This window comes from Pristiophorus japonicus, chromosome 8 (genome assembly GCF_044704955.1).
Source record: "Pristiophorus japonicus isolate sPriJap1 chromosome 8, sPriJap1.hap1, whole genome shotgun sequence".
Classification (NCBI taxonomy): domain Eukaryota; kingdom Metazoa; phylum Chordata; class Chondrichthyes; family Pristiophoridae; genus Pristiophorus; species Pristiophorus japonicus.
Window position 1 is genome coordinate 203,422,211 of NC_091984.1, and position 23,821 is coordinate 203,446,031.

The 23,821-nt window shown below is 43.5% G+C and overlaps 1 protein-coding gene across 2 annotated transcripts in view; it reads right to left on the reverse strand.

Moving 5' to 3' along the window:
• The window catches only part of hip1rb (huntingtin interacting protein 1 related b), a 179,631-nt gene extending 156,738 nt beyond the window's left edge, over positions 1–22,893 (reverse strand). For both annotated transcript variants that reach the window (XM_070887784.1, XM_070887783.1), the window contains exon 1: positions 22,617–22,893. In XM_070887784.1, the coding sequence (XP_070743885.1) occupies positions 22,617–22,709 (93 nt within the window). In that variant the 5' untranslated portion in view covers positions 22,710–22,893. The remainder of the gene's footprint in view (positions 1–22,616) is intronic.
• Between the last annotated feature and the right edge of the window lie 928 nt (positions 22,894–23,821).

The window sequence follows — 23,821 nt, forward strand, 5'->3', positions numbered from 1 at the left end:
TCTAACCGATTTCTGTATAAATCTCAGAGCAGTGGTTGCCGTTTCCCTTCTCTCGACAAGCTTTACTTTTTTCCTTAATTTCCCATTTGAACCATTTCAACACATGCCTTTACCTTCCCCTTTCTGTACTTTGGTATGTACTTTTCCGACATGCTCACACAATTTTCAAAGGACATCATTTATACTCAACAGATCTATCCTTGAATAGTCTACATTATCTGGGGCTCATACGTTTTGTAAAAACAAAGGTTCAGTTACATGCCTGCACTGTTTCCCTAAGTCAGATTAAATATCGGTCTTCATCCCCTAGCAGTTCAAATACTCATTGAATAGTGCCTGGGTCATTCCCAACAACCAAGTCAAGTTAAGAGCCATATCTCATGAGCTCCCTGATTCACTAATTCAGGAAGCAGTCATAAACTACATTGATGAGCTCAAAATTGGCCTTCCAATTAATGTTGGGCTGGTTAAAGTCCTCCATCAGCACCATCTTCCTTGTCTCACTCATCATTCTGATCTCATCATAAAATGACAACTCATTCTCCTTATTTTGGTACTCAAAGTCTATAAATCTTGCCTTGGCCATTATTCAGCCAGAGAATTTGAAACTACAATCATTTTTGTGTTGCTACTTCCGAGGTGTCACTTACGTGTAATGCAACCCCTTTATCTTTCCTGTGCACATTGAATGGCCTATACTTGTGCAGATTATATTCATTCCCATCATTCTAGATTAGCTTTGTCAGTGTGATATCTATGACATCATAATTGCCTGGGGCCACCTTTGCCTCTAGATTCAATTTACAATTATACATGAGATGCTACAACTGGCCTCTAATCTCTGACATCTGGATGAATATGCCACAATAATAAAAGTGGACTTGGACCCAGCTTTAATTGTTTTTTTTAAAACAAAAAAATCAGACAGAATATATTTACCCTTGGTCACAAAATTCCAACAGAACTATGATATTGTTTATTCTTAGACGAAGTGTGGCTACAATCCTTACGCACAGGTAGTTTTGGTTGACCGCTGAGCAAATTAACCGGTTTCCGTGACTCTTGCGATTAACACAGCGCGTTTCTGATCTCAGTAAGGTCAACCTGGCAGATGCTGACTGGATGCCAAGTGCTTCCCCAAAAGAAAAGATCGGTCCAATCACACTCACACAACCTCTCGCAGATGGCAAGAAAACAACACTGCTGGCGATGTGGTAGCAGCGCTCAGAGGGGATTGTGACACATGGAGATTCTAAAGAGAGGAAGATAAGTAAAACAAAACACTCCTTAATGCCCTTCATTTATCAAGTAACCGTAAGGCCAAGAAGGATAATAGCACTTTCATATATTTTTTTAAAAGACTAATTGCTTTTAAAAAGACATGAAGGTAGATTATTCTGAAATCAATGGACTGAAATTACTCTCCTTATCAATATAAATGAAACACAAAAAAAACTCACACAATAATCACAGCCAAAATCACCAGCAAGTGAGAAACCCATGTGGGGAATTCCTACTGATACACAAGATGGTGCTTTTACACAAAAGATCTATCTAGGAATTGCACATTTCTTTACTTAGCCTATCTCAAGTACAACTGGCTTCTTGAGCAGAGATGACAATTTTCTACTGAGAATCCAATCATTATCTGCAGAGATGTGTACTGAATGCATTCAAAATGAAAATAGGAATGTTAAGTAAACCACTTAGTGCTCCATACATCATCTATTGTAGCTGCTGTACAATTGATCACTGTGATGACTTGTTAAACTCCCCATCAATTTTCATCAGTGGCAATAGCAGAAACATGAAAGAATCAAAAAAAAAGATCAGGTGTAGCTCAAAAAATTACAGACTCAAAATACAGTTACAATCAGACTACAAACGTTACTAAAGAGCTGGAGTGACCACCAAATTTTAACCAAGAGCATAATATTAATATTATTCGCTGCTCACGATGTGGTCTCCTCTACATTGGGGAGACCAAGCGCAGATTGGATGACCGCTTCACGGAACACCTTCGTTCAGTCCGTAAACGTAACCCTGAGCTTCCACTCATACTCTGATATCTCCATCCTCGGTCTCCTACACTGTTCCAATGAAGCTCAACGCAAGCTCGAGGAACAGCATCTCATCTTTCGTTTAGGCACTTTACATCCTTCTGGACTCAACATCGAGTTCAACAATTTCAGAGCATAACCTCTGCCCATCTTTGGCTCCTTTCCTCCCCTTTCCTCCCCCCACCCCCCCCCCCCCCCCCGCCTCCTCAAGCTTATATATTTTTTTCCCTTGTCTCCAATGGTAGCTGGTCATTATTCCACCATTCACACCCTATCTAGACTAACCTTTTTCTAACTCAAGTCATTACCATTTCAATTCGGCCCATCATCCCTTTTGTCTCTCTTATCTCTCCTTCCTTCCACCCTATCACAGACCATCCCTTTTGTTCTTTCTTCCCCTCCCCCTTTCACTGCTTCTTAAGAATCTGATCTTTTTGAATATTCGCCAGTTCTGACGAAGGGACGTCAACCCAAACTGCCTGGCCCGCTGAGATTTCCAGCATTTTCTGTTTTTATTTCTGATTCCATCATCCGCAGTATTTTGCTTTTGCATAATATTAATGTCCAACTGTGAAGATTCTGACAATATTTCAATCTCTCAGCTACACGGTCAACTATTCATATCCACACGTTAGAGCTCCTGAGATTCATAGCCAATAATATGGAATCATAGCACTCTCCTAACAGCAGGCAAAGGCTATGTGGTACTGAGCACCACAGACCAGAATATTCCGATTCAATTCTGAGTTAGACATCTCAGCTGGGCAGTTTGTGAGGTGCTACAATTTCCCTCAGCATCTTTGGCGATGGGGGGCGGGCGGGAGGGTGGGGGGTGGGGGGTTGGGGGAAGAAAGAGATCAGCCATGGTTCTTACTCTTGATCCTCGTTCATTTAGCCATCTAGACCTCAAGCGCTGGAATTCCGTCCCTAAATCTCCTCAACCTCCCCCCCCTTCATCCTTTAAGACGCTCCTTAAAACCTACCTCTTTGACCAAGCTGTTGGTCATCTGTCCTAATATCGCTTTGTGTGGCTCAGTGACAAAATTCTGACTGATCACGCTCGTGTGAAGCACTTTACTAAGTTTTACTATGTTAAAAGTGCTATATAAATGCAATTTTAATATGGTCATGTGGATAGAGGAGGAGTTACCCTCTGTAGGCCCTGCCAATGGTGGGGTAAAGGGAAGGAAGGATGCACAGAAGCCAAAGTCAAAGGAAGGGAAAGTTTTAGAGTTGGAGGAGGTTACAGAGATAGGGAAGGGGAGGCTGTGAATTGATTCAAAACACGAGGAGGTGAATTTTAAATTGGAGGCGTTGAAGAACCGAGAGTCAATGTAGGTCAGCAATAACAGGAATGATAGGTGAGTGCAACCTGAGGCAGCAGAGATTTGGATGAGCTGAGGTTTACTGACCATGGAGGTTGGGAAGCCAGCCAGGCGACATGGGAGGCCACCCAGGAGAGCATTGACATAGTCATGTCTGGAGGTGATGAAGGTGTAGATGAAGGTTTCAATGGCAGAGAGGAAAGATGGGGGCCCATACCAAATGAAATAACCAGAATGAGCAAGTGTAAAGGTTTTACTGGGGAGAAGGGTAACAATGATGGAGGCGAGGAAATGGTTGAGCAGATCGATGGGTGTGTTATGTTCATAATAAAGTGGTGTAACTGAGTACTGTAGACGTGAGTAAGTGTGACCTTAGTTCCTTTATTCTACTCCAGAATGCCTGTACAGCATGGGAGGCCTGCTTATAAACAGTGCTCCCAAGGGATGCTGGGATCCCTTGGGACTCCAACAGGTACGCCCTCAGGTGGCGGTACAATACTGGATACATAGAGCTGCACATACATAACATCACTCCCTCCCAAAGTCAATAGTACACTTATTTACAGGATGAGACGACCTGGGGCCTTTCGCTCCATAGTCGATCGTCTCGGTACAAATGCAGGTGTAGGTGAGTTGGTTGGTTCTTCACTGGGCTGCTGTGCAGCTGGCCTTGCTGGGTTGCTGGGGATAGTGAGTTCAGTTTCATGGTCAACCGTGATGTCAGTTGCCACTTGTGTGTGTGTGTGTGAGGGTCAAAGCTGATGGTGTCCTCCTCAGGTAGCTCGTGGCTGTCTCTGAATCGCAGTTTGGTTTGGTCCAAATGCTTTCTGCAAGTTAGTCCATTTGCGAGTTTGACCTGAAACACCCTACTCACTTCTTTGGCTATGACAGAGCCAGCAAGCCATTTGGCACCATGTCCATTGTTGAGTACAAACACAGGGTCATTGACTTCAATATCGCGTGACAAATTTGCGCGATCATGGTACATGTTTTGTTGATGCCATCTGTCCTTGACGTGATCATTGAGGTCAGGGTGGACAAGAGAGAGCCTTTTTTTGAGCGCCCTTTTTGTGGGCAGCTCGACTAGGGGAACCCCGGTGTGCGAGTGGGGTCTTGTGCGGTAGCTGAGCAGGACTCGGGACAGGCGGGTCTGCAGGGAACCTTCTGACATGCGTTTCAAGCTTTGCTTGATTATTTGGACTACCTGTTCTGCCTGGCCTGAACGGGGCAGATGTGACGTGCTTGATCCCATTGCAGGTCATGAATTCCTTGAATTCAGCGCTAGTGAAGCATGGTCCATTGTCGCTGACAAGGACATCAGGCAGGCCATGCTTGGCAAACATGGCTGTAGGCTTTCGATGGTGGCAGTGGACGTGCTTACAGACATTATTACACACGCAATCCATTTTGAACAAGCATCCGCAACAACCAAAAACGTTTTGCCTAAAAACGGGCCAGCAAAGTCAACGTGGATCCTGGACCATGGTTTAGAGGGCCATGACCACAAACTTAGCAGTGCCTCCCTGGGTGCATTGCTCAGTTGAGAGCAAGTGTTGCATTGGCGCACGCAAGACTCTAAATCTGAGTCGATGCCGGGCCACCACACATGGGATCTGGCTATAGCTTTGATCATTACTATGCCTGGGTGGGTACTGTGTAGGTTGTGTATGAACATTTCCCTGCCTTTCTTAGGCAAAACCACGCGATTACCCCACAAAAGACAATCCGCCTGTATGGACATTTCATCTTTACGCCGCTGGAACGGCTTGATCTCTTCATGCATCTCTGCTGGGACGCTGGACCAGCTCCCATGGAGGACACAGTTTTTTTTACCAGGGACAGTAAAGGTTCTTGGCTGGTCCAGGTCCTGATCTGGCGGGCCGTAACGGGTGACTTTTCATTTTCAAATGCATCCATCACCAAGAGCAAGTCTGCAGGCTGTGCCATTTCACCCCGGTGGTGGGCAATGGTAGCCGACTGAGAGCATCAGTGCAGTTCTCTGTGCCTGGTCTGTGGCAGATTACATAGTTGTATGCAGACAGCGTGAGTGCCCATCTTTTGTATTAATCCCTTTGCTCTCTGAAAATAGCAATATGAGCGGCTTATGGTCAGTTTCTAACTCAAACTTGAGATCAAACAGATACTGGTGCATTTTTTTTACCCCGTAAACACATGCCAGAGCTTCTTTTTCAATCATGTTGTAGGCTCTTTCAGCCTTGGACAAACTCCTGGATGCATAAGCGACCGGTTGCAATTGTTCCAATTTGTTTACTTGTTGTAACACACACCCGATCCCGTACGAAGATGCATCGCAAGCTAGCACTAAACGTTTACATGGGCTATACAGAACAAGCAGTTTGTTGGAACATAACAGATTTCTGGCTTTCTCAAAGGCAGCCTCTTGTGATTTCCCCCATACCCAGTAATCTCCCTTGCGTAACAACACATGTACGGGTTCTAGAAAGGTGCTTAACTCGGGTAGGAAATGACCAAAATAGTTGAGGAGTCCCAGGAACGACCGCAGCTCCATCACATTCTGTGGTCTCGGTACGTTCTTGATGGCCTCCGTCTTGGCATCGGTGGGCCTGATGCCGTCTGCCGCGATCCTTCTCCCTAAGAACTCGACCTCTGGCGCCAGGAAAACACACTTCGAGTGTTTCAACCCGAGTCCCACATGATCTAGCCGACTTAGAACCTCTTCCAGGTTCTTCAAGTGTTCGATGGTGTCCTGACCTGTGACCAGTATGTCGTCCTGCAAAACCACGGTGCGCGGAACCGACTTTAGCAGGCTCTCCATGTTCCTTTGAAAAATCGCCGCAGCCGATCGAATCCCAAACGGGCATCTATTGTAGATGAACAGACCTTTGTGCGTGTTGATGCAGATGAGGCCTTTCGAGGATTCCGCCAGCTTCTGCGTTATGTAGGTTGAGGTCAGGTCCAACTTGGTGAACGTCTTTCCTCCTGCCAGTGTTGCAAATATGTCATCTGCCTTGGGTAGCGGGTACTGGTCCTGCAGCGAAAAACAGTTCATCGTTACTTTATAGTCCCCACAAATTCTGACCATGCCATCATCTTGGAGAACAGGAACAATCAGACTGGCCCACTCGTTGAACTCCACCGGTGCGATGATGCCCTCACGTTGCAGCCTGTCCAGCTCGATCTCCACTTTCTCTCGCATCATATATGGCACTGCACGTGCCTTGTGGTGGATGGGTCATGTACCGGGAACCAAGTGGATCTGCACCTTCGCCCCGAGAAACTTCTGATGCCTGGCTCAAACAACAACGGAAACTTGCTCAGAACCTGGGCACATGAGGCATCGTCCACGGACGAGAGCGCTCGGATGTCGTCTCAGTTCCAGTGGATTTTCCCCAACCAGCTTCTGCCAAAGTGTAGGGCCATCTCCTGGTACTACCTATAGTGGGAGTTCATGCACTGCTCCATCATAGGAGACTTTTACTGCTGCACTGCCAATTACAGGGATCAGCTCTTTCGTGTAAGTTCTCAGCTTGGTGTGAATGGGACTAAGCTTGGGCCGGTGTACCTTGGTTGCACCACAGCCTGTCGAAGGTCTTTTTGCTCATGGTGGACTGACTCGCACCCATGTCCAGTTCCATGGATATTGGAATTCCATCCAGTTCGACTTTCAACATGATCGGTGGACATTTCGTGGTGAAGGTGTGTACCCCGTACACTTCTGCCTCCTCAGTTCGAGTCTCTAGCTCAGTGTGATCCACCATGGAGCAATCTTCCTCTGCAACATGGTGGTTTGCAGGGTTTGCAGCTCGTCTGCACATTCGCTGGAGGTGTCCCATTGTTCTGCAGCCTTTGCACGCATAGTGTTTCAAGTGGCATTGATGGGCTCGATGATCACCTCCGCAGCGCCAATAAGGTGTTAACTGCCTCACATTAACATTTGATGGTGGACTCTGGGTCATGTGAGGTCGTGCAGCTGCAGGTGTGTATGTTTTGCCAAATGCGTTCCTGCCTCAAAACTATATTACTTTATGTACAGTACTTGACGAAACCTCTTTATGCTGCGAAATTTGTTTGGTGTTAGCGCTGGTGGACATAAATGATAAATGCCTGGGCTATCGTTATGGCTTTGCTCAGGTTCGGTGTTTCAACAGTCAATAGTTTGCGAAGGATAACCTCATTGCCAATGCCAAGCACGAAAAAGTCTCTTAGCATTTGCTCCAGGAATCCATTGAATTCGCAATGTCCTGCAAGGCGCCTTAGTTCATAGAAACATACAACCATAGAAAATAGGTGCAGGAGTAGGCCATTCAGCCCTTCGAGCCTGCACCACTATTCAATAAGATCATGGCTGATCATTCACATCAGTACCCCTTTCCTGCTTTCTCTCCATACCCCTTGATCCCTTTAGCCGTCAGGGCCATATCTAACTCCCTCTTGAATATATCCAATGAACTGGCATCAACAACTTTCTGCGGTAGGGAATTCCACAGGTTAACAACTCTGAGTGAAGAGGTTTCTCCTCATTGGTCCTAAATGGCTTACCCCTTATCCTTAGACTATGTCCCCTGGTTCTGGACTTCCTCAACATCGGGAACATTCTTCCTGCTTCTAACCTGTCCAGTCCCGTCACAATTTTATATGTTTCTATAAGATCCCCTCTCATCCTTCTAAACTCCAGTGAATACAGGCCCAGTCGATCCAGTCTCTCCTCATATGTCAGTCCAGTCATCCCGGGAATCAGTCTGGTGAACCTTCGCTGCACTCCCTCAATAGCAAGAACGTCCTTCCTCAGGTTAGGAGACCAAAACTGAACACAATATTCCAGGTGAGGCCTCACCAAGGCCCTGTACAACTGCAGTAAGACCTCCCTGCTCCTATACTCAAATCCCCTAGCTATGAAGGCCAACATACCATTTGCCTTCTTCACCGCCTGCTGTACCTGCATGCCAACTTCCAATGACTGTTGTACCATGACACCCAGGTCTCGTTGCACCTCCCCTTTTCCTAATCTGTCGCCATTCAGATCATATTCTGCCTTGGTGTTTTTGCCCCCAAAGTGGATAACCTCAGATTTATCCACATTATACTGCATCTGCCATGCATTTGCCCACTCACCTAACCTGTCCAAGTCACCCTGCCGCCTCTTAGCGTCCTCCTCACAGCTCACACCGCCACCCAGCTTCGGGTCATCTGCAAACTTGGAGATATTACACTCAATTCCTCCATCTAAATCATTAATGTATATTGTAAATAGCTGGGGTCCCAGCACTGAGCCCTGTGGCACCCCACTAGTCACTGCCTGCCATTCTGAAAAGGACCCATTTATCCCGACTCTCTGCTTCCTGTCTGCCAACCAGTTCTCTATCCACATCAGTACATTACCCCCAATACCATGTGCTTTAATTTTGCACATCAATCTCTTGTGTGGGACCTTGTCAAAAACCTTTTGAAAGTCCAAATACACCACATCCACTGGTTCTCCCTTGTCCACTCTAATAGTTACATCCTCAAAAAATTCTAAAAGATTTGTCAAGCATGATTTCCCTTTCATAAATCCACGTTGACTTGGACCGATCCTGTCACTGCTTTCCAAATGCACTGCTATTTCATCTTTAATATTTGATTCCAACATTTTCCCCTCTACTGATGTCAGGCTAACCGGTCTATAATTACCCATTTTCTCTCTCCCTCCTTTTTTAAAAAGAGATGTTACATTAGCTACCCTCCAGTCCACAGGCACTGATCCAGAGTCTATAGACTGTTGGAAAATGATCACCAATGCATCCACTATTTCTAGGGCCACTTCCTTAAGTACTCTGGGATGCTTATCAGGCCCTGGGGATTTATTGGCCTTCAATTCCATCAATTTCCTGAACACAATTTCCCGCCTAATAAGGATTTCCTTCAGTTCCTCCTTCTCACTAGACCCTCAGTCCCCTAGCATATCCGGAAGGTTATTTGTATCTTCCTTCGTGAAGACAGAACCAAAGTATTTGTTCAACTGGTCTGCCATTTCTTTGTTCCCCATTATAAATTCACCTGATTCTGACTGCAAGGGACCTACGTTTTTGTCTTCACTAATCTTTTTCTCTTCACATATCTGTAGAAGCTTTTGCAGTCAGTTTTTATGTTCCTGGAAAGCTTCCTCTCATACTTTATTTTCCCCCTCCTAATTAAACCCTTTGTCCTCCTCTGCTGAATTCTAAATTTCTCCCAGTCCTCAGGTTTGCTGCTTTATCCGGCCAATTTATTTGCCTCTTCCTTGGATTTAACACTATCCCTAATTTCCCTTGTTAACCACGGTTGAGCCACCTTCCCCGTTTTATTTTTACTCCAGACAGGGATGTACAATTGTTGACGTTCATCCATGTGATCTTTAAATGTTTGCCTTTGTCTATCCACCGTCAACCCCTTAAGTAGCATTCGCCAGTCTATTCTAGCCAATTCACGTTTCATACCATCGACGTTACCTTTCCTTAAGTTCAAGACTCTAGTCTCTGAATTAATTGTGTCACTCTCCATCTTAATAAAGAATTCTACCATATTATCGTCACTCTTCCCCAAGGGGCCTCGCACAACAAGATTGATAATTAGTCCTTTCTCCTTCCACATCACCCAATCTAGGATGGCCAGCCCTCTAGTTGGTTCCTCGACATATTGGTCTATAAAACCATCCCTAATACATTCCAGGAAATCCTCCTCCATCGCATTGCTACCAATTTGGTTAGCCCAATCTATATGTAGATTAAAGTCGCCCATAATAACTGCTGTACCTTTATTGCACGCATCCCTAATTTCTTGTTTGATGCTGTCCCCAAACTCATTACTACTGTTTGGTGGTCTGTGCACAACTCCCACGAGCGTTTTCTGCCCTTTGGTATTCCGCATCTCCACCCATACAGATTTCACATCATCCAAGCTAATGTCCTTCCTTACTATTGCGTTAATTTCCTCTTTAACCAGCAACACTACCCCACCTCCTTTTCCTTTCTGTCTATCCTTCCTAAAAGTTGAGTACCCCTGGATGTTGAGTTCCCAGCCTTGGTCACGCTGGAGCCATATCTCCGTGATGCCAATTATATCATATTCATTAACTGCTGCCTGTGCAGTTAATTTGTCCACCTCGCATTGAGGCACAGACCCTGCAGGCTTGTCTTTTTAAGATACTTTACCCCTTTAGAATTTGGCTGTAATGTGGCCCTTTTTGATTTTTGCCTTGGGTTTCTCCCTTGCACCAGGGAGGCAACATACCGTCCTGGAGTCTCGATTGTGGCCGCAGAAACATCTAACTATTCCCCTTACAATAGAATATCCTCCCACTATAACTCTCCCACTCTTTTTCCTGCCCTCCCGTGCAGCAGAGCCACCCACGGTGCCATGGACTTGGCTGCTGCTACCCACCCCTGATGAGTCACCCCCCTCAACAGTACCCAAAACGGTGTATCTGTTTTGGAGGGGGATGACCACAGGGGACCTCTGCACTACCTTCCTTCCACTGCTCTTCCTGTTGGTCACCCATTCCCTATCTGTCTGTGTAACCTTTACCTGCTGTATGGCCAACTCACTAAATGTGCAATTCACGGCATCCTCAGCATCGCGGATGCTCCAGAGTGAATTCACCTGCAGCTCAAGTGCAGCAATGCGGTCTGTCAGGAGCTGCAGCAGGATACACTTCCGACACATGTAGTCGACGTAGCTCGCCACTTCCTGGTCTTCAGACCATTGACATGTATAAAATCGATACCTTGCCATCAGAACGCTCTCCTTCAGATTTAGGTGCTCCCGGACCAGTGTACGCAGTTCTTCATACGATTTTGTTGTTGGTTTCACCGGAGCAAGAAGATTTTTCATGAGACCATAGGTTGTTGCCCCGCAGACAGGGAGGAGGATCGCCCTTCATTTGGCAGCGTTCTCATCCCCTTTCAGCTTGTTGGCCACGACGTATTGGTCGAGTCGTTCCACGAAGGCCTCCCAATCGTCTCCTTCTGAGAATTTCTCCAGGATACCAACAGTTCTCTGCATTTTCGCGTGATGGTTCGTTATCTTGTCGCCAGTTGTTATGTTCATAATAAAGTGGTGTAACTGAGTACTGTAAACGTGAGTAAGTGTGACCTTAGTTCCTTTATTCTACTCCAGAGTGCCTATACAGCATGAGAGGCCTGCTTATATACAGTGCTCCCAAGGGATGTTGGGATCCCTTGGGACTTCAACAAGTATGCCCTCAGGTGGCGGTACAATACTGGTTACATAGGGTTGCATACATAACAGGTGCAGAAGTGTTTTTTTTGGACTCTGGCCAATCAGCATTCACTATTCACAGACCAATGCTGTTCTATTGCCACCTGCTAGGAGGTGTGCTAGAGCTGCCAAGGGCAATTCCTTCCAATCGCTTCCCCTCTTTTTGTGCGGAGCAACAGCCAATCTCCACACGTTGGGACAACAGACTGGGAACTCAGCGTATAGACATTTGTGAGATTCAATCTGCATCTTATCACCCCACGGCTCAGCTCAGGTCAGTGAAGCTTCAGTGCACTGCTCACATCTCAATAAGCGTTCTCGTAAGAGAGGCTCACCATATTTACAACAGGCTTTTTATTGACGATTTAAAGTTAATTTGTTTTTTTATAGATTTTGGTTTGGTTTTATGAGTTTTTTTGGCTTGAATGGTGATAAAGGTGCATTACTAATATCAGGGAAGTAGCTCTGGGAAGTCATTGCCTCTACGAAACAAAAGGGCCGAATTAACATAGATTTAAAATGACAAAATCACTGAAGCATCCTGAGTTAATGACTGCATCTTCTGTTGTTGATTCTGCTCCTTCACACTGTCTAGCTCAGTAAGTCTGCCAAGCCAGATCCCCATGAGGTTTAAAACACTCACTGTTCAAACAGAAATATTCACACACACAAAAACATCCAACAGAGAAATGGACAGGAAAAACACAAAATAAAATCTGAAACCAAAATTCTTTACAACCATTTGGTGTTTTTTTTTAAAGTGCATATGGCAAGATTTGTTCCTTATGAAACATGTACAATGTAAAGCCCTTTCCAATACTCTATCCTCCCCATTTTATCTTATTTTCTGTTCTCCTTCCTAAGGCAATTATTCTTACTGGGCAATGATCACAAGTGGGAACACGAGCTAATTTTTTTCACCTCCCTAACCAAGAGACAAGAAGTTTAATCACAATACCACTGTCCTGACAGAGAACAGTTCACTCAAGGATCGAAACTAGCTGCTTTCCAGTCTGGATGGTTCAATCAAGTCACACTGCATCATCAGGGGAGATCCCTTTCACACTACTTCAATAACTCATGTCAACTCAGAGAGATTATTCACACTTTTTCCAGTTTAGAGAAAAAAAACATTGTGGGAGCGTAAATACAAACTGCAGTTTTTAAAACTATTAGATCTGCAACTGATCCAGCAATAAGAGACTGTTCGACTCAAGTCAAGCAAAGGATTCTTACACTGGAGTATTAATTAAAACACCCTTGGTGTACAGTATCCAATAGCTACAGCTCCTGGCAGTCAAAGGTTTCTTTCTAACCAGGACAGACTAATTTCCTTACATTTTACCACACCACAATTCAGAATTCAGGAACACACAAGATCTTATTCATGTGTGCAATATCAATGGGCTCCCTTTATATTTTACACATACAGCACAAAGTATAAATACGCACAGATGCAAGTGGGGATTCTGCAGCATAAGGCTCATCACAAAACAGAGCTTGAAGTGTTCCTGATCATAACATAAGGGTGTGTGTAACATTTTTGAATTAAGATTGAGACTCCATGAAGAGCGTGCCTGTTCTCATTGATTGGGTTTGGGTACAAGCCTGTTTGTCAACCAAAACCTGCCGAGTTCAACGGTCTCATTTGTACCCATTCCCATCAGTTAAGAACTAGCCTATTTCTTTAAAAAAGAGATTTAATTGTAATACTTTAAATGTATAATATCCTCTCATCCACCTGGGCTTTAGTTCTGAAACACAGCACCTTAACTTGAGGCTATCGCTGCACCAATTATTCCATTATAACCACTTTAATCCTAAATGATTGCAGCTTTCAAGATATGCAATTTTTTTCCCCCGAAGTTTAAAATATATAGTAAAAGAATTGTAAAACTAATTAGGACTGGGAGTAGTTGAGCCATTCAGTTCTGAGGAAGGATTTATATCTGAAGCATCAACTGTCTTTCTGACTTTTCCCGGTCGATGCTGCCTGGCCTGCAGAGCTTCTCCAGTGCTTTCTGCTTGTGTTTCAGACTAAGGAGGTCCCAGGTTCAAAATGGCGGGTGCTGAATTAGCTCATCTCTGACAGGGCAATCATGGGGTCACCACAATTGGACTCATTGTCTGGATTAGAGTGGATTAAAGGCAAAAATGAAATAAATGAAACTGCTTGGGTGAGGATAGGCTCAGGCTCGGCTGAGATGCCCATCACGGAAATATAGCCCGACACTCATCATAAGAACATAAGAAATAGGAGCAGGAGTAGGCCATAAGGCCCCTCGAGCCTGCTCCGCCATTCAATAAGATCATGGCTGATCTGATCATGGACTCGGCTCCACCTCCCTGCCCGCTCCCCATAACCCCTTATCGTTTAAGAAACTTTCTATTTCTGTCTTAAATTTATTTAATGTCCCAGATTCCACAGCTTTCTGAGGCAGCGAATTCCAAGATTCACAACCCTCTGAGAGAAGAAATTCCTCCTCATCTCAGTTCTAAATGGGCAGCACCTTATCCTAAGATCATGTCCCCTAGTTCTAGTCTCCCCCACCAATGGAAACATCCTCTCTGCATCCACCTTGTCAAGCCTCCTCATAATCTTATACGTTTCTATAAGATCATCTCTCATTCTTCTGAATTCCAATGAGTAGAGGCCCAACCTACTCAACCTTTCCTCATAAGTCAACCCCCTCATCCCCGGGATCAACCTAGTGAACCTTCTCTGAACTGCCTCCACAGCAAGTAGATCCTTTCGTAAATATGGAAACCAGAACTACACGCAGTATTCCAGGTGTGGCCTCACCAATACCCTGTACAACTGTAACATGACTTCCCTGCTTTTATACTCCATGCAGCTTCTTCAACAACAACAACTTATATTTATATTACGCCTTTAACATAATAAAACGTCCCAAGCTTCACACAAAAAATGGCTACTCGGGTAAAATACTGAGGCCACATAGCAACAAGGAATCCACATGTTCAATGGAAGAGGGGGAGCAATATGCTATAAAAATTGAGTGCAACGTCATAAAAAGTTATTAAAAAAAAACGCTGTGAGTACTTTTGTTTTCTCCGTTGGGCAGGCCATATTGTCTGCATGCCCAAGACGAGACTCCCAAAGCAAGTGCTCTACTCGGAACTCCTACACGGCAAGTGAGCTCCACGTGGGCAGAGGAAACATTTCAAGGACACCCTCAAAGCCTCTTTAATAAAATGCAAATCCCGACTGACACCTGGGAGTCCCTGGCCAAAGACCGTCCTAAGTGGAGGAAGAACATCTGGGAGGGCGCTGAGCACCTTAAGTCTCGTTGCCAAAAGCATGCAGAAAACAAGCGCAGGTAGCGGAAGGAGCGTGCGGCAAACCAGTCCCACCCACCCCTTCCCTCAATGACTGTCTGTCCCACGTGTGACAGAGACTGTAATTCCCGTATTGGACTGTACAGTCACCTGAGAACTCACTTTTGGAGTGGAAGCAAATCTTCCTCGATTTCGATGGACCGCCTATGATGATGATGATTTTGCTTCAGAATTTTTGTTATAATCCTCAAACAATTATGTGGCAGAGATACCGTACACATAAAATATTCACCTTCCACCCACTTTCATTTTCTACACATTTCTCACAGAACTTTAAAAAATGAAATGTCATCCACCCACTGTATAACCATAAACCATTTCCTTTTGGTCAGAGGGCAGCATTCTTTATTTGCATCTAACTTGATTCATTTTTTCCAGCATCTGCAACCTCTGCAAACTAATGGCTCACAAAAGGCATTTTTTTTTTAAAAATGGCACAGTTTAACATTTATACCATATTATCTAAAATCAAAAAAAAGATATGTTGCACTAACAGCCCAGATCCAACATGGTCCTACTGAATTTCACACATGATGCACTTTTCCGTTACTGAAAAAATATGCCTGTCTAACACACAATTGAGTTTCAAGCACATTTCCTAAAGTGAAATGGTGCATGTTATACACCAAAATCATTTGAAGGTCTTTAACATATATTTGGATTTTGGGGGCCATTTTTCAATGTAACAGAATGTATTTATATACCAGAAAGGGCAGCATCTTGTACTCTATCAATAGTACCGTGAATGCAATATTGATTGATCTCTGCTTGATCAATGGTATGGTCACCACAAGTGACCTCAATATCCCACAATAGGAAGAGAGAGGGGAAGGACAAGTAACTGTGGGGGAAAACTAGCCTATTTCCAACAATTTAAAGGTTTTATAGGTTGATTTGCTGAGTCATGGGCGGGGGTAGGGGGGGCGAGGTGGAAGAGAACTCAAAGCAGAAAGTTCTGGATTAGCTGGATTTTGTGAAGTGTAGGTGGAAATACGGATGCTGGCACGAAAAGCATTTGAGAAAAGCAATTTTTGGAGTGATGAAGACACAAGTAGGATTTCAACCTAATCAGTCTGGGGGAGGGAAGCAGGAACATGAGTGAGCAATGTTCCTGAAATACAAGAATGTCGGATGACAACAGACCAGATGTGGAGCAAAAAATTCACCTCAGTGTCAAGTGAATGCTGAAATTGCACAGCACCAGACTCAGCCTGAGCCCAAGTGAACAACCAGAGAAAGTGATGGAGTGAGAGCCAGAGGCACATCGGGTTCACAAAAGCAGAAATGGTTAGGTTTGGATTTACCATGTTGTGCCACATGAAGCAACTCCAAATATATACAAATCAATTGAAATTGAAAATCTATTACAAATATGAGAGAGGATAGATCATAGGCAACCATGCATTTTGATAAATATCTCATGTGATGCCACCATAAGGCATTTATGCAGTCATAGAAATACTTGTACATCAAAATATGTCCTCTATTTATAACATGTCCCCTATTAATAAAGGATGTCTTGGTCTTCCAATTAACATATGACAAACATATCCACAAGAGAAGCTGAACAGGCAGCTTTGTGGGTGATCTAACCATGCCATATTCTATTTATAATACTGATAATATACAGAAATTAGTGTTCCTCTGTATCAACCAGTAAAATTAATCCCAACATCCATTTTGACTAGTTACTTTTGGTACATATTACTTCTGGCCTAAATCACATAGAAGCAAACCATCTGTACAAGGCAAGAAATATTAGGATATGTTTATATTAATATACGACTCAGAAGACATTGATAAAATGTTCAGTCTTTTCTCTCACTGGTTATGAATGTCGGCCCAAACCCATGTGGTGGTAAAGCATTGCACACTGTGCGTTATACAGTACAGTAGGTTTTCAGCTCAAATAAAAGGAGGATTTGAATGAATATTCTTGTAGTCCAAGAAAAATATTGAAGCTGCTTTGAGATATCATTATTAACAGGATTGTCCTGGTATTTCCTCACACAGATGTTACAAAAATTATATTATTTCCACCGGTGCAAAATGATTTCAACTGATTTCCTTGGGGCTAAAAAAAGAACTCACTAAAATTAATTTCTAATCAGATAATAACATACAAGTGTTACAAGCGGATAATATGGAGAAATGATAAATGCCTCCACTCGTACACGCAAATTATAACCCACTCATGAGTTTCATCAGTTGAGAGGTTTATCAGATCACACTGTTGCCCATAAATAATCTTGGCGTCTTAAGAGCTGTAATACATCAATTCATCCTCACAATAGACGCAGAATGGAAGGAGGGTATTGTTTACTTATTTAATCTTTTGTTTGAATATTAATGTTTTAATTGGAGATAAGTTTGTTAATCTGCATTGTGTACCATTAAATAATTCTCTCATATAATATCATGAGCATCAAAGAACAATTTACAAAGATTGGGTTGTACAATTTACAGGATTCAGATCCTATGATTACCATTGTTCTTGACTGTACGCACAAGCACAATTTATCTCAAGAATGTAGAAAACAAGGGTGAGGCTAAAACTGAAATCTGCATTGCGAACACCTTGGTGAGATTGGACTTGAAATGTATTATCTACACCCTGAGTGGATAATACTGAGGGTTATCGGGAAGAGTATCACATTATATCATCTGAACACAAATTCAAAAGCCTTCTATTTTTTGGGGAAAGGGAGATGGAACTTTAGGGACAGAGGAAGTCATTCAGCCCCTCAAGCCTGTTCCAGCATTCAATTAGATCGTAGCTGGTCTGTACCTCAACTCCATTTACCTGCCTTAGTTCCACATCACTTGATACCTTACCCAACAAAAATCTATTGATCTCATTCTTGAACATTTCAATTGACCCACATCCACCATCTTTTGGAGGAGATAGATCCAGATTTCGACTAAACTTTGTGTGAAAAACGCTTCCTGATTTCACTCTTAAATGGTCTAGCTCTAATTTTAAGATTACGCTCCCTTCTTCTGGATTCTCTCACCCAGAGGCAAAAGTTTCTATCTACCCTATCCAATCTTTTTAGCATTTAACTAACTTGACCACCTCCTCAACTTTCTAAATCCAAGGGAATACAAGCCAAAGTTATGCCACCTACTCTCAATTTAACTCTTTCAGCTCGGGTATAATTCTGGTGAATCTGTGTTGTACCTCTTCCACGGTCAATATATTTTTCCTGCCCAAAACTGAACGCAGTACTCCAGATGGAGTCTGGCTAAGGCTCTGTACAACTGAAGCATCACTTCCTTGCTTTTCAGTTCCAATCCCCTCGTGTTAAATGCCAATATTCCATTAACCATGTTGATGACTTTTTGTCCTCTGCACTATCTTGTTGTAATACAAGAACTAAGATTTAGGAGCAGGAGTAGGCCATTCTATTTATTAGCATTATTATCACCCCTGTAATCTGTGGACATTGACCCCTAAATTGCTTTCTTCCTCCACAGCTCCGAGTCACTACTAGGAAAATATTCCGATTTGTCTTCCTGAAATCCAAAGTGGATGACCTCACACTTCGTCACATTGAACTCCATCTGCCATAATGTTATCCACTCACTTAGTCTGTCTATGTTCCTTTGTAACTTCCAACTGCCATCTAGACACTTCCTGGCCTTCCAACTTTGTGTCAACTGCAAGTTTGGATGTACGATTTTCTATCCCTTCATCCAAGTCATTAATATATCTGGTGAAAAGCTGAGGCTAAACTACAGATCCATGGGGACCACCACTGGTCACATCCCGCTAATCAGAGAATAAACTCTTTATCCCTAGTCCCTGTGTCCTAACTCCAATCAATTACCAACCATACCACAAGGTTTCCTCCAATTTCATATGCTCTCATTGTTACAATCTCTTGTGTGGAATATTATCAAGTGCCTTCAGGAAGTCCATATAGACAACATCCATAGACACTACCCTATCCACCTTGCTAGTCACCTCCTCAGGAAAAAAATCAACATTGGTGAAACATGACCGACCCTTCACAAAGCAGTGCTGACTCTTTGAGCAGCTGATACTTGCCTAATTGCTCTGTCACTTCTCCATTGATAGATTCCAGTAACTTCTTCACAATTGATGTTAAACTGGCAAGTCTGTAGTTACCTGGTTTCCCTTGCCCTCTCAAATAATGGAGTGACATTTGCAATGTTCCAATTCAAAGGCACAATTCCTGAATCTGGAGGGCTTTGGGAAATTATGACTGATGCATCTGCAATTTCCTCATCTATTTCTTTTAATATTTTGTTATCTTCCTCCACTGTGAACATGGACATATAGTACTCATTTAACAAGTCTGCCATTTTCTTATTATCCATTATAGTCTCATCTGCATCTGTCTTTAATGGGTCAGCATTCCCCTTCGCCACACTCTTTTTCTTAATATATTTAGAAAAACTTTTGTTACTAGCTTGGATAACCCTTAAAAGTTTTTTTTTCATATTCCCTTTTTGTCACACATATTGCTTTCTTTGCATCACTTTGTTGCTTTTTAATAGCTCTCCAGTCTGCATTTTTCCTTGCATTTTTGTGAGTATTTTCGTTTAGCTTGGCACTGTATCTTACTTTATTTGTTGACTATGGTTGTATAACTACACACTTTTAAGGGTATATACTGGTTTTATATCATATCAAAAACTTCTTTGAATACTTCCTACTGTTTGTCTATAGAATCATAGAATGGTTACAGCACAGAAGGCCATTCAGCCCGTTGAGCCCATGCCGTTTACCCATTAACAGTTTAGCCCAGTTTACTGCAGTCAATTTATTTCTCATCCCTCCAAAATCTGCCTTACTTACATTTAAAACCTTGGATTGTGACTCTCTCTCTCAAACCTGATATCGAATCCAATCATATTATGGTCACTATTTTCAGGATACTTCCTTACTGTCAGATAACTAATTTTGATTTGCTACTCATCACTAAATCCAGTGTAACCTGCTCCCTGTGATGTTAACATCTATTGATTTCTTTGCTTATAAAATCATATAATTTGTTAATATTACTTATTTGTTGCATGACAACAAACATTGGAGAACACAAAAGAAAAAATTGCTGAAGAGCAAAAGCTGAAGAGTGGCTTCATTTTCACTTGTTCGAATACTAAAATAATCACGATGAACAAATTCAAATGGAGAACTCAAGATTAATATGTGGAGAAAATAGTTGGGAAATGATGCAGACGTCACGCATCATAGTTCTCATTCCATATTACCCCCAATGAATCAGTGACAAACCCCAGCAATTGAAAAACAGGGCTCAGCAACACCCCGTCAAGCCTACCAGCAACAATAGACACGAAAGGAAATGCATGTTCTACTGCATCATTATATAACACTAGATGTTATAAATAAGAGATATATTTTTCAGTCACTCATTGTTATCTTGTTTGGTGCTTTAGAACAACAAATTAGAGCTTTCCTGATGGCCTAATGCACAAGTTCCAAGCTTTTTATCTTCACATACAAAGTTTAAATTGATGTGGCACTAATCTGCATATATCTCACATTACAGGTACTAAGAGATTTTGGATGTATCCATGAACGAGGCAATAAAAAAACATCCTTTCCAAATCTACAAATCTCTAAAGTTCAGATAGGATAAACTATAAAGTTTGGACACCCCTGGCCTAGTGGGTAAAGATGTAGCACTATACAGACTCCAACTTTGATTCCCAATCTGTGAGAAGTTCTATTATCTCTTATGGGTCCGCAGCCTTTTGAATCTGCAGTTAGGGCATTTAGGATCGAGCTGAGGAGAAATTTCTTCACTCAGAGAATTGTGAACCTGTGGAATTTTCTACCACAGAAAGTTGTTGAGGCCAGTTTGTTAGATATATTCAAAAGGGAGTTAGATGTGGCCCTTACGGCTAAAGGGATCAAGGGGTATGGAGAGAAAGCAGCAATGGGGTACTGAAGTTGCATGATCAGCCATGATCATATTGAATGATGGTGCAGGCTCGAAGGGCCGAATGGCCTACTCCTGCACCTATTTTCTATGTTTCTATGTCTATGGCATCAGTGCCCGCGGGACACCCAGGGCTCGACTCGATTGATAGCCAGTGACTCTGCTGGGAAGTGTAAATGTACAGATATCGTGTGTGAGAACAGCGGTGTGGGAAAAGAGCTTTGGCTCAGCCATGCTATTCACAATTGAACAGTTACTAATACCTACACTCTCAGCTCAAATGTGAAAAATGGCCTTTTGAGCAAGATGCTGGAGGGCTGTTGGTGCCCAGGGATCCGTACCCCAGCAACACGTCACCAGCTTCAGGAAAGGAAGAACAAACCAAAGGGGAGAAAATTGGCAGGAAAAAAAAACCCAAGAGGTCAGAGGGCAAGTGGGAGCAGACACGTGGAAAAAGGCCAGCGTCTTGAAATCAGGTAGCTTTACTTCAATTGCATCATGGGCATATATTACATGGCAGAGCAGGGTTCAGGTTGTTACACACAACACAACACCTATTTTCCCAGAGTCCTGCTAACTGGCTGTTTTAGGGCAGTAATGTGTGCGTTTCTCTCTTTAAAACATGATCCAGTATTACATGCCTGTGCAATAGAACGACATGCAGTCATAGGAGGATATTTAAAAACATTCCTTAAACCTTTCAGACTGAGTGTTCATCTTTACAGTTTGAATATTAAATCAATGCCAGTTCAAGCCCAAGTAAGATTTTCAATTTGTCAGTGTAAGTTCTTGGGCTTTGAGTGTCATTACAGTCCTCATTTTAAAAATATGTTGGCGGTAGACCACATGCACCAGCTGTTCAGTTTACTTTTATAGTCCACACACACGCTAGTATTGATTACTATTTTTACAGGTAAGATTTGGCAGACACTGTCCCTTAAATAAGTGGGGTGCGAGATTATAAAACTACAGCTCGAGTAGGCAAATCTGAGAGCGGCTCCTTTAACTGGCCATCAATTCCGTCCCATTTAAACAACACATCATTGTAAATAAGCGAAAGCCGGTGGTAAAGACAGGAGGAAAGGGCAGCACCCCCAGTTAAACCATCACGATCGCTTGGCCTGTTTCTCTAGCTGTACCTGGCCATGTTACAAATTGAAGACTCAGAAAGACCTTGAGAGCGGCTCAGCTCTGTCACCTTCAGTAAAGGTGGCTCCCATCCAGGCTGAAGCCCCATTCCCGGAACTTCGTACAGCTCAATATTTGCAGCTGATAAAAAGGTGTAAACACTGGAGGGTGGGGAGAGGAGAAGCTCTCTCGCCATGTTCGCAGGTTTAGAGCAATCGGTGGGAATCAGCAAGTGGCGGATGGTTCCGCGGCGGCTTGGTGTGACTGTGGAGCCGATTCCCCATCAGGATGCGGCGTTTGGGGAAGTCGATTGTCACAAACACACACAGCGTTTGGCATCGCCGCCCAACCACCTTAAAACATTGGAATCAGTTGCTACCTGGATGGCAACCAGACCCCTGACTTCCTGCAGGAGTCTGCTTAACCGAGCTGGTCATTTTCAAACCATAAAAAGGGGGTTTAAACAAGAGAATACAATTAAAATATATATATATATATTTAAATGTAAACGCTGCTCAAAGCTGTTAAGCACGGCTGCGACGAATGCTGGGCTAGCTGCAGCCACAGCAGTAAATGGTGTGTGTGTGTTTTACCTGCTGCCTGTCAAACTGCTCCCTCTCCGCTTCCAGGCTGTGCACCGAGCGACGATGCAGCACCTTGGCCGGCACTTGTCTGATGGTGTTCATTGTCAGAGGGCCGGCCGCCGGCCGGCCGGATCCTGGGTGTTTGAATGGGCAGGCCGGTCTGCTCCTGCTCCGGGTCCCGGTCCCGATCGTGCCCGGACTCAGCAACAACTCACAGCCAGTAGCACACGCCTACATGCATGACGGGAAAAGCAGGGCGGCCGCCTGCCAGCCCAACTCTGCCTAGTAAATATAGCGACTGCTGCAATATAGGGGATAGCATGGCAGGGCAGCTGGCATTTAAGCAGCCTGCCCACAAAGTGCATGCAAATTATGGAGGGGGAGGCGGCTGTTATTCTAAAATGCATTCAAATTACTCTTTGCATAGCTCATTTTTAAAGACCAACTTTAAAAAAAAGCAAATATCCAATTCAGTCTGGTCCTACTTTATTCCCCATAATAATAAACGAAGAGACCTGCGTTTTTTGTTGTTGTCTACAGTATTGTTAACCAACAATTGTTCAGGCTCCCCCAGCCCCAAATGGCTCAAAGTGCCACAAACAGACTGAAGGTTCCAGCTCTGCTCTCTATTGAGTTATCTCATCTCATCAGCGATCGAAATAGAGGGGCTTAGATATTCTTCAGCACCCCAGGACGTGAAAGGGAAATAGAGCCCCTGCGAGCTATTACTATCTAAGGGGTCCTTGCTGGAAGTGTGCTATGGGGCAGACGTTCCGTACGATAAGGGCACAAGGCCGTTTTACCGACCCCGTACATAAAGTGGAATGCAAATGTGATTCTGTACCATCAGGTGACAAGAGGACGAAGGGAGTTATTCTAAAATATCATTCCAGTGCGATGCCCCCTGCAGCCGAATAGCACGCCAACACTCATTGTTGGGTCTCAGACTAATGAGCACTTGGACAGAGTACTGGAAGAGGCCAGTTTCAGTGGAAATTGTACTTCAATAAGGAGTCAATGTTCTTCAGAAGAGAAAGGGAGAAAAACTGACAAGGTAAGGGGAATCTGTTTAATCTTCAGGATGAGGTTTTACATCAAACCTATTTTGTATCACAAATCACTGTTTATAGTTTAGAGTTCTACAATTTTAGCACCTGCATCCCTGACATCAATATCGAAAAACAAGTTTCTAGAAATATCTCCAGAGTAATAAT